Raw genomic sequence first — 12,113 nt, 5'->3', positions numbered from 1 at the left:
ACACATCAGTCGGCACAACGCCGACTAGCCCTCGCGACTTCCTTAAAGCGTTAATTCCCCTCCGCATGGATGGAGTAATAACCCCGTCAGTCTATACGTATATCTCGCCTTTCATAAGTTGCCTCGAGCAACGTTTTCTATCATACTCGTACACACGCGTGAACCTCCTTCGAGCGATCAATGTTCACCAGGATGCTTCTTTTCTTCCTTCTTCCTTTCCCCGTTTTATTTCACGTTTTCACCGGCACTTTCTCTCAAAATTCAACCCCCCCTCCTCTCTTTCTCTCTCTCTCTCTCTCTCTTTCTCTCTTTTTCTCTTCCTTCTTTTTATCCGCACGAGTCACTCCGTACATCGGAACCAGAGCGCACTGCACTGGTCTACAGACACCGCAGACTGCACGGATTATATCTATAGAAATCCCAACCCCCCTCATATTAGCGAGTGGGTCCCGCAACTACGTCCAGTTCCCTGAGCACGGCGATAACGTGGCCGGTTAACTGTCGGGGTGATTGAGTCGAGTCGCAGCAGGGTGGTGCATAGAAAATAGTAGTTATGCAGGACTTGCCACCCCATTGAATCTTCGGGTTCTAATACGGTGCTTACAAAAATTCCGTATGATTTGAATGTTGCAGTTTGCGAAGAAATACGATGAAAAATTGCGACAAGCTTGCCTAACAATCTCGATTAATCCTGAAAGTAAAAACATAATTCTACCCGCAACATATTGGACTGCTAGGTACGTATCTACCTACTCAAGAGCGACTAGTCGACTGTTATACAACTACCTATCTGGATCAACATCTGTGCAGGCAACGAAGCAAGGACACTGCGTTACGCGAGTTATGCAACGAAGCTGTGTGTTATCATTATCATTATCATCGTTATTATGATCATTATTATTAATATTATCGTTGTTATTATTATATCGTCGCTGCATTTGACAGGTGACATTCTTCTCGTGGACCGCTGCAGCAGTCTCGCGTTATTTCTCGTCGGTGTGGAGGACGTGTTGTGTTCTCCCCGACTCGGTTCCTCGTCGACGTGTCGGAGGCTAGCCGGTGGCACGGGCCGCGACTCCCGGTGTGTTGGTCGTCTGTGAGATCAGTTGGGGGTTTCCATGGAGACGGGAGGTTCTCGACACGTGGTCCTCCTCCTCCACAGCCGGCGAGTCGACCTGCGCTGGCCGAATCCGCAGCGCGTTCCGCGTGCATCGCCCGATCCGCATTTTACGTATTAATGAGGCCTGAATAGAAACGCGACGAGGGTATGCAGCTCACTTTTTCATCTTCTTCTGCATCCCCTTTCATCTTCCTCGTGCCGCTAATTCTCCACCTCCTCCAAACCCATTTCGCAAACCACCTCGCGAAAAGCCGCGGTGTCCTTTAACTCGGAGGACCTGAAGGACTACGGTCAATTTGTTTTGAAAAGATTCCTTCTTCTTTATACGCGGTAACAGCAACAGCGGGTATATTCCGGTAATCTTTCTTTCTCCCTCTTCAACGGCGATCCCATCCGTCCTCAGCTCGGCGACGAGTGACTTCTTCGTCCAGGACGATTATTTATTTTCGCCATTTCCGAGGACTCTATTATACAGGACCAGGAAGGGGCGATGCGTTACTCGTATAAACGCGCCTTTCTTCTTTCTTTCTCCTCCGCAGCTGTTATACAACGACCCTCGATTCACAAATTGGCCATCGTTTATTTTAATAATCGGGAAGAATTTCAATCGTTACTATGTGGAGCGAAAATTATCAAGACTGATCACACCGGTTATAGCAATGAAACAAAAAGATAACGTCTCTGAGATCTTACGATTATTTCTAAAAAAATTTTATATGATTTACTTGGAGAAGGGAATTAGTCGAGCGTGAATAAGTGAAATAACTTTAGGTACAAGACTAAACCTAACGCCGTATTCGCATCATGAATTATGCCCGATACGTTTATACGTACCGTAAATCCCCGCGAAAAAAGAGAATTGAGAATATATATAGGTATAGCCGATTGAAAACCGTGGAGTAAAAATGATGAGGGGATATTTTGACGGTTGGAAATAACGCGGTGAGCCTGTTACGAAGCTGATAGTCGGACCACCCCACGTATTACATTCGTGCTAATGACAGTCGGCCGGAAATATAGCGGAGGTTCGTTTTGCGGTGGTGCGTATGTCCAGAATTCCGAAATCCAACATCCAGTTCGGATACGAGGACGTCGCCTGGCGTCGCGGAAGTCGTGCGGATAACAAACGAGGAAAGGACGATCCGTCGCTTGTCCTTTCGCTACGTAGGACGTAGGGGTAAGGGTGGAGTGGTCCGTCGTATATTTGCATAAATAAGAGAACGGAAGTTCAAACTGTGTCTCTCGGCACAGAGACAGGGTTTGTCGTATATGTATATACTCGTGCGCTGCAGCGAGCAGCCTTCGGTATTCAAAGCATGAACTTTCTTCGAGGCTATACCGCTGCAGAAACTTGAATCCTGCCGGAGAGAAGCGCCAGCCGCGTTTTGCCTCGTTACAATTGGAATATATATATATACATACATGTACATATGTATACCTGACACGCACATCTCGTTGTAACCGCGTTTGAATTTCACGACGTGAACTTTGTACCAATTGCCTGCAATCTTTTTCCATAAACCACGTTCTCAAGTTTTATATATGTAACTAATACTGTACGCGGTGTTAAATTACGCGATTCTCGTCACCTAAGTTCTTGGAAAATTTTTACTATATCTACAAAATTTTCTTACGAGTTTTGTGCAATGAATTTTGAAACTTGAGATTCGTAACCCTCACGAAGGTGACAGAATTGTATCTGAAACCGAATGACTCGTATACAGATGTTGATCGCATGCTAATATTTTGACTTCCGACGTCATTCGTAGATTGCAAGCAATTTTCCAATAAGTGCGCCGTTTAGCAGTAAATAAACGAAAGACCGAACTGACTATATTTACGTTCAAGTTTCGAACGAATGTTCGTCTTTTATTTTATTTTATTTTGTTCAGCGCACGTCACTCCCAACAATTACTGCAATTAGTGCTACACTGATTGCACCAATTATTGCCGCTTGTGCCAATTCCACACAACGTAGTTCCAATTTTCGGAAACGTTATTTCGCGCGAGTCGCACGCGTCCAGTGCGTAACTGGGATGACGCTATAACGAATGCAAGTAGAGCAAACGATGTGGTAACGTTCAATTGTCGCGGCAGTTATACGTCACTACATGCGTATACGTATACATGCATAAGATACACAGGCTTATACAGTATGCATCAAACGTATAGAAGAGTCAGAAGCCGTTGCGTTTCGTCGGAAAGTGGAGCAAATTCGAGAAGCGAAAATGAACACGTACCGTAGGCTTAAAACGTCGTAGTTTCGAGGTTTCCTTTACCTCGTAAATTACATTCGAGACGTCGTAAAATGGTTAAAATATTACAGTTGCGAGCTTTCGACGCAAGTAAATTACCGAGCAGTAATATATATATCTATACGCATGCATGAGTATATACGTACATATACATATAGGTATATATATTGTTATAAAGGGTGAAATCATCAATCACCCGTGTTATCGGTTTTCCAATGATCTAGTAGTCGTCGTTGACTGTAGCTTTCATACGTCATAAAATGAATAGGGTTGCTGGTCAACAAATATTATTGTAAAAACAGTCAGTTTCTAGACTTCAAAAAGAGAGCTTCGTAATCAAATACATCCATTTTCTTTCTAAAATATTCCTTGTTTTATGAGACTTCTTTGGCTCGGCGTTCGCTTAAATCGCACAGAGAACCCTTTGATTTACTTAGTCCTTTCTTAATTTCCCCCGTTGTTACAATATATATATAAAATTATTTATGCGAATACATGTGTGCGTGTGTATATATACATGTGTATACACATATATTCGCATAAATAATTTTAAGGACTGTTTCGAACAAGACAGAAGAACTTGTATTCCCTGCTACTCTTAGCAGTGTCTGCTTTTGCTGCATTCTTAGCCGGTTTATAATTGGACAGGGTACAACGTATCTAATTTATGTGAAAGTTTGTAATTAAATATCGAGTATATATGCGTATATATTTGCACCACTGCAGCTATACCCATGCAGAGTAGCCTTTTCCATGGAAAGATAAGAATGAAAATCGCTCACGCCTGTCCTAGGTGTGATTTATAACTCGTTACCTGTAACGGCAAGTTAAGTCTTCGAGTCAAAATTTTCGAGTGGTAGTTGTCACTATCGGATGGACGAATGCGCATCTTGAGCGAGAGAAAAATCCGTTAACCAGTGTTTGAAACTAATCTCTGCATTGCATGTATAATCGAAGTGGAATAAAATGGAAAATGTTGAAAGGAAAAAATTCCGAACGAGAGGCGAGACTTTTGAAGGTAATTTGTAACCGCAGTCGTACGCTTCGCATCGACCATACCCTTTTCACTCCTCAGTTTTTCCATTTTACATCAGTAGGTACATATACCTAGTGGCCGTCGTATTCTGCAGCCGTGAGATGAAAGTTGAGTAACAGGGATACGGATGTCCTACCTCCTCGCATTAGTTCCGAATAAGATGACCTCGAGACGACGAGTTTCTTCTTCCGGTCGTTTCGCGCACGTTCTCCAGAAACCCGAGCAACTATGAGCAAACCGTCGTCCGGTTGAGTTTAATAAAGAGCAAAAGGGTGTAATAAAAAAGTATAAGAATAAAAGAAAAAGAAAGAAAAAAAAAAAAAAAGTACGAAGAAAGAAAAATCCTGTATACCGAGGTAATTCTCGCCACTCGGCAGCAGAAGCAGCAGGCGGCTGATGTGTTTTCAATTTCCCCGACAAATTTCCAATCTCGAAGGAAAACGAATACCGCTGAGTGACGTCTGATTTCGCATTTTTCGAGCTGCGGTAAACCGCGAAAAGGGCAGCAGCCATTGCGCATGGTGCCGTGCAGAAAACGAGAATAAAGTGCATACAGGGAGTTGAACGAGATCAAAGTCACAAAGAGAACAGGCTAGGGTACATCGTACACCATGCGTGTACTTTATACGCGCGGTGAACGTGAGGTGTACCTGTAATAAAAAAGGGCAACGGGATGCCGTTTTATTTCACAGTTGAAATAAAATTGGAGAGTCCTCGTCGTCGGGATTGTTCGGGTAGGGGTGAGGGGGAGTAAAACGCAGGGGTGCATCGGTGGTCTGCGCGAGTTGGCCACGTTTTTTTCATCCCTCATCGTCGGCACCAACCTTTGATGTTAGAGGAACCATTTTTCATCTTCCCTTTACACCCGCTGCACATCTCGGTAAAACGTGTATAAGGACGTATTTCTAGGTGGCGAATTCGACGGAATATTTCGTAGGTCGCAACCCTTTCCGTGAACGCAATGCAAGCGTAACACCCCTCCCGCTGCTATGAGCTGTCCCGTGTAATACATACAAAGCCATGAAAATCCCCCCCCCCCGAAGTACAGAAGCGAGTATCTCCCGGGGGGCAATCCCCGACTCTCCATCATCTCGATTTCCGCCTCGTTCTGGCGCACACCTATGGTTTTCTGCACGTGTGTACCTACCTGTGTATGTAACGGTTGTAACCGAAGAACCGGGAGCACATCTTGAGTTACAGACGCTCGAGGCTGCAGCGCAGACCGCGTTGGCTCAAGGCTCGCGCGATTTCGTATCGCCGTCAATCCGCACGCGGCGTGCTTGCAGGAATACGGCATTCGCGCAGGGCTCTCGTAGTAGGTGTTCAACCTACGCCGGTGTCGAGGCAGGCCGGTTTAAGTTTTAATTACCTGTCGGACAGGCGACACTTTGCGAGCCAGCCTCGCCTCACCGTCTCTGCCCGGCCACTCGATGCCCCGATTCGCTTCGTACGTCGTTCCCGATGCCGGTGTACATACTCCAGCCTCCGGATCGTCCTGGTCCACCTCCAAAGTGACGTCATCTTTATCGCAGATTTTATTACCCACCGTCGGCCCGCGCGCACTTCCCTGCTTACGGCTCCCTTATGGCCCTATCGCTCCGCGATGATGTGACATCAAACAGCCTCGCTAATCAATAATATCCAAAGCGAGGAAATATCGCTGGAGCTTTCTCTCACCGCCCCCTCTCTATTTCCGATAAAAAAAAAAATATTTCTATCGACTATTCGATATCGTTGCACCGGAGGCTTCACCGTATTTTCGAACCCGATACGGATATAACTTCGTTGAAAACGTACAATGATTTGTGAAAATAATAACCATCATTATTCACTGTTCTCGACCCGCGCTATCGATTACGTTACACACTCTGTGATTTTTACTTACTGCCTGAACTTCGAAATACAGACTGTTATCCTCATCTCTCTCCCTTCGTCCACTTTCGAGAGAATGTTCGTGATAAAAATACCGGAGAAACGAACGAGCGAGTATGATATCGATTGCAGCATGGCGGTATAATCAGTAAAAAGAGAGTAGGCAATCACTCGCAGATAAGGGACTCGGTAATTTCGACGCCATGTTTAACCGTGACGTGGTAGTGGAGGAATTTGGGAGTAGGGTATGTATAATATGGGTACTTTGAGATGACGATATGTTTCGGTAGATTAGAATTTGCTCGTGACGAGGGAGAGAGAGAGAGAGCAGCAGGGTTAAAAGTTGAAAGGTAAATTGATCGGGGAGTTTTTTCGCTCAATGATCACGCAGGACCTTGGAGAAAATTCTCGAGACGTTTAACAACTCTTTACGAATCCCTCACTCGCTCAACTTTTCCAATCTCTTCCGCTGACTTGTGTGTACGTAGGTATATGTATGTATGGTATAAAGGCACGTATAACGTACCGTGTAGAAAAGTTTCAATGTTCTCTTCTCCTAATATTGTTTCCGCGATGAGACTCCATCCGAAAAACAAGGTTATATTTTAGACGATCTATTCTATACCCGGGGAACGAATTTTCCCAAAATTAATTATTTCCGCTCCTGCAGGTTTTAGTTAAGGACTGTTGTTCGTTGAAGAAGTTTGACAAAGTTTATATTCAATTTCGCCAAAAATACGGCCGTCCAGTTTTGTACTTTCAAAATATGAGTGAAAAATTACTCGAGGAAAAGTACGCCACGTTTCGTAAGTACATTTTCCGAATCGTTATCTGTCGAATAACTCATGAAAATCGATGTAAAGAATCACGTCACGTAATTGTTGTGCTTTCTGTCAACTCGTGTGCAACGAACGACGGTGCTTAAGATGGGTTTTCGCAGTTTGCTCAAAAGATGTTTACCGTTCCAGTATACGAAACCGGAAGCCGTTTCACGCAAGTTGGAAATATGAAACGTTATACGAGAAACAAGATACAGCGTTGAATAAAAACAGGATAAAACAAAAGAAGTGTGTCTCTGTATGGTTATAGTAACTTAAAAACAACCATTGGGAGAGTATAATGCTGGATTTCTAGCATGACAAACAGAGATGACAAAAACCTGCAACTGTCTAGAGATGAATAACAAGAACCTCGTGCAGGTAAGAATAAAAAGAAGAAATGATTAATTTACGCAGCGTAAATTAGTTCCATTGGGAAATCTGAAGAGGGAGAAAGAAGAATTATTCCCTTGCATGAGATTACGGACGTTTTTGGTAAAAAAAAAAAAATAATAATAATAATAATAATGAATCCTATCTACAGTCCATTCACCGTAACTGTAGACTAAGCAGCTTACGCGGTAAGCAGCTTAGCTTAAGAATAACTTTAAGGGCTTCGAAAGGCTGCCGGAGGAGGGTAGCTTACTCACTGTTGCTATCATATTTCAAATTAACCGACACTGATTAAAATCGATTTCGGTTATCGTCCGATCCGCCGCCTTCATACGAGACGATTCCACGCGCCTCTTGGATACTTTGAAGAATGATGATTTTTTTAATCTTTACGTACCGATTAATATAAATTTCATTTATTTACCTTTTAACACCAATTTCCGCGTAGCGACCTCTCGTTGATCTGACCGTGGGTCTTGCCGAATTCTGATTAGTGTACAGCGTCAGAATGTCGTTGTTGATGTTGTTTATAATCGGAGGTAACATTTTTTACAAACACTTCATCAAACAGATTTTAAAAAGTAAGAAAAGTTCTTCCTTGTCAATATTATCCACGATACAGCATCATTTCTTTCTTACTTTTTCAATTAATCATCATAGAGTGTTTCCGTAGCTTCCGTATTACGTGGAACAAATTTAACACGAACGGTTAACGTTTAAGTTATAGGAATGCTCCTTGATCTGTGAATATATTTTTGAAAATCTTGTCATAGTTGAATATCACTCTCAACATTTCGTCGCACGGTTACAACCTCAAAGCTCCAAATTGCCATTAATCCCTTCCAGTTTATTTTTCCGAAAAACTTCATTCCAGTTCATCCATCCGACGACCGGATGAAATACGAGGCGGAGGAAGAGGCGAAAAACTTTTCGTTTGACGGTGAAAAATAAAATAAACAACCAAATAAAATAAAACATTCGTAACTCTTCGTTAATTACTTTCCGTTTTTCTTTTCTTTTTCTTTTTTTTTTCTTTATCTCCTACGCTCTTTCGCTTCCCAAAAATATTCTTTCATCATAAAAATCCAAATATACATTATATATATACATTACAGCGTCACGCATAACCTTTTTTTCCGTCTTCCATTTCACTTTTTTTTTAATTCATTCACATTTTTAGTTTCGTCGCGATGATTGCGTAATGGGATGAAAGATGAATATACCGTTACTCCTGTACGACTCGATGCGGCGGGGATAAGTTTCCTTGACGCGACATTTCAAGCGTGAAAAATCGAAGTAGTTTCATCAAAGTCACGGTAGAAATTCAACGAACGTAAGAAGAAGCGAGATTCAAGGCGAGAGTTTCAGATCTAATTTCGTTAACCGGAGCAAACTGGCTTTCACTCTCTGTCTCTCTCTCTCTCTCTCTCTCTCTCTCTCTCTCTCTCTCTCTCTCTCTCTCTCTCTCTCTCTCTCTCTCTCTCTCTCTCTCTCTCTCTCTCTCTCTCTCGACATCTTAAATTTTCACGCGACTTCCCAGGAAGAATAATATCTCGGAGAAGCGCGGGGACAGCGAAGGGACACCGCAACTGGAACCTCTCTAAATCTCCCGACCTCCTCTTTCTCAACTCCAAAGTCTTAAGCGGTCCGGCCCAAAACCATTTGCAGTTAGTTGCCCGGCGTTTAGAATTTCGCAATGCAGTAGAAATGAAGCAAAACGGCATAAATAATGAACCTCGGGTCGTCGCAGATTGACTTGTGTAAATTTACCAACACACTTGTTGACAACGCGCGGACTCTGAACAAAACCACCGCGTGAAAGTTAGACAGTGGAAATGATAAATGATATGATAATATGCCTCCTAGCTAGACTGGGCATATTCGACCTGGAGAGAACTGCTGCGCCACCGCACCTTCCACTCGATTCAAATGACTGAATGAAAAACGTTTGATGCTGCAGAGTTTCGTGTTCATCGTAAGGAAACCGAGAGTTGTGAAACATTTCATTCACCGTGTATAATACCGATCAAACATTGCTACGTGTCCCAAAACTTTTTCTCGTCTTTTTCAAAGACAAAAAAGTCGCGAAGGTTTAGGCAATCGGGTTTTACTTGCTCTGGGCAAAAGGTAAGAGAGACAGCAAAAGAGATAGATAGATAGAGAAAGAAAGAGAGAAAGAGAGAGAGAGAGAGAGAGAGAGAGAGAGAGAGAGAGCCGGTCTCACTGCAAAGTAAAATTGGAATGATAATTAAACAGATCGCAGAGAATGAGCTGGCGGTCTTGGTGTTAGGAATCACGATTTAATTGGATACGCGTTTGATTTGATCCCACACCGATTGCCGTCCCTTTTTCAGCTTCTTTACGTTCTTGATATATACGCCTACTCGTGTCGCAGGTGAAAAAAAAGTAATCTCAATTCGTAGGAAAGTTTTCTTCATTTTTCCTTCATCAAAGACGCAGTGAAGCTGTAATATTAAGTTCTCGAATCTCGTGTCCTCTCCGTGAATTTCTTATATCGTAATTTGAAACTTTGAAAGAATATATATATATTTTTTTTTCATCGTTTCTAATTAAGTTTCCCCTCCGTCGCGTATAATTATTCAGACAGCAACTGTTAAAAAGTACCTAAACAAGTTTTGAAATGTAGCAACGTATGTAGTTTTTATTAATATATTATTTATACCTTTTTTATCTCGGCTGTTACGCATACACGCAATTCGTTGACACGGTCAGGCTTTTTATTTCTAGTCACTCTTCTTTTCCGTTTATAAAAACAATTACATATCTGCAATCGAACGATAAATGCGTCGCTGCCCAAGCCGCTGTCAGCCAAGCTGTTTCATACCGACAAAAAGATGCAAATAAAAGACTTGAAGTGCTGATTGAGCAAGACGGCGCCCGTACACCAGTCCGTTGGTCGTTGGCACACGAAATTAGGTTTATGACGAAGAAGATATGTAATCGGCTTTTCTCTCTCTCTCTCTCTCTCTCTCTCATTATTTTCGAACTAGTCCCGCGTTGATTTCGTCTAGGAATTCGATAAAAAAAAAAATTTAACGCGTTTCCTAGATTCACTCAAGCTAATGAAACGTCGGAACTGGAACAACGTTGCAGGTCTTACCAGTTCTTTTTCTATCTCTCTCTCTCTCTCTCTCTCTTTCTCTTTTTCCTGCTCTATATATACATACTCGAGGACTTTAAGCCACGCTTCGGAAAGTCACTTGAAAGGGAATTAACGAAGTAGAAAATGTTTGCCAACCATTCGCCCGCGAATAATTGTTACACGAGCAAAGACACAGACAGCTTCGTGTACGAATTTGCAAAATTGGTTCATCAGTTCCAGGGAGCCTGAGTTACGCGCGAGATTCGCACGCCGATGTCGTACGAATTATTTAGGGAGAAAATCAGGAACTGGAAGCGTCAAACGAGTCCTTTAGTTAGCGAAGTATGTTTGGGGTAGTTTTTATGAATCATCATCAAACGTGATCGTTCTCATCGGGGCAATAAGTCAGTTGCATATACATATATATATATATAATTATATATATATAATTAGATAGGTGTGAACATGAAACGTTATTAGAATTTATAGTTGTTTTTTATTTTTATTTTTGAAAGGGATTAATTGGCAATTGGATTGATAAGTAACGGTTTACGCAAAAAGCCTCGATGGACTTAAAATCCGACTTAAGGTTTAACGGGCAACCAATTTCAGGCGAATAAATATATTTAACTAATAGAAGAGGTGATTTTATAGTTTACGGAATACATTTAATACCATTCGCAGTATGTACCACACTTAATTCTTATAATTTCCACAACACCGGGATAAAATTTTTTTCTTCTTGAAAAGGAATGAAATTTCTCGTTCAGTTTCGTTGCTCCCGATATACAGGTGAGCGTGGATGTCTATTTGCGTAGGTAAAAATTGTCGTCGCACTGTTAAAAAAGTTTGTTTCATGGAACTAACCACATTCGTGTATATTACAATACAAATATCTCCTACAATTTTACTTCATTCGTTAATGCGTTTGGCTCGTTTTTACTTTTTCTTCTCTCTTCTCTTTTTAAATCGAACGATTAATCAACGAACTATTCGATTATTCTTCTGAGTCCACGGACCCTCGACACACGCTGTTGAGCGTCCGAGACGCCCGTCGACGTCGGACTGGCGTCGCGACGCTCTGTACCGCGAGCGTATCTACGATACTATGTGCCGGATGAATTTTCACCGCGTTCTCTCGGCGAAGCTAGAGAGAGAAAGAGACGGCGAGGGAAGTGGGAGACAACGCAGGCGCGTATCCGTCCTCTACCTCCTCGTCGTCGACGTCGTCGTCGGACGTTCCGCGCGCCACTATTTCATTGTGGATTTTCTATTTATTTTGATATACCTACCTACGAGACGGAGGCACCTCGGGTGCGGGAAAACGCGGAGACACGTTGATTATTATTTTCAAAAATGTGGTTTTCAGCTTGCCGAGATAAGAAGATAGGAATGATTGCTCTTCGTAAAACCGCGCCGCGGCTCGAGGAGACCGAAATAAAGATCGAACATGGCTGACATTCCTTTTTTATCAATGAAATTACTAGACCGCGACAAGACCATTATATTAAAACTG

The 12,113-nt window shown here is 42.5% G+C and overlaps 1 protein-coding gene across 11 annotated transcripts in view; it reads right to left on the bottom strand.

Moving 5' to 3' along the window:
- Positions 1-12,113, bottom strand: part of LOC107218220 (protein sprint) — a 101,593-nt gene that overhangs the window by 15,659 nt on the left and 73,821 nt on the right. The window contains exons 1-2 of one of the 11 annotated variants that reach the window (XM_046743324.1): positions 11,264-11,701; positions 7,919-8,235 (exon numbers count right to left, since the gene is read on the bottom strand). The exons of 8 other annotated variants lie outside the window; for them this stretch is intronic. In XM_046743324.1, the coding sequence (XP_046599280.1) occupies positions 7,919-8,040 (122 nt within the window). In that variant the 5' untranslated portion in view covers positions 8,041-8,235; positions 11,264-11,701. Of the gene's footprint in view, positions 1-7,918; positions 8,236-11,263; positions 11,702-12,113 lie in introns of those variants that run through there. 2 more of the 11 variants (XM_015656031.2, XM_046743325.1) reach the window with 2 other exon arrangements.

This window comes from Neodiprion lecontei, chromosome 6 (genome assembly GCF_021901455.1).
Source record: "Neodiprion lecontei isolate iyNeoLeco1 chromosome 6, iyNeoLeco1.1, whole genome shotgun sequence".
NCBI lineage: Eukaryota > Metazoa > Arthropoda > Insecta > Hymenoptera > Diprionidae > Neodiprion > Neodiprion lecontei.
Note: the sequence above shows the minus strand (reverse complement) of the source record. Positions and strands in the feature narration are given on the sequence as shown.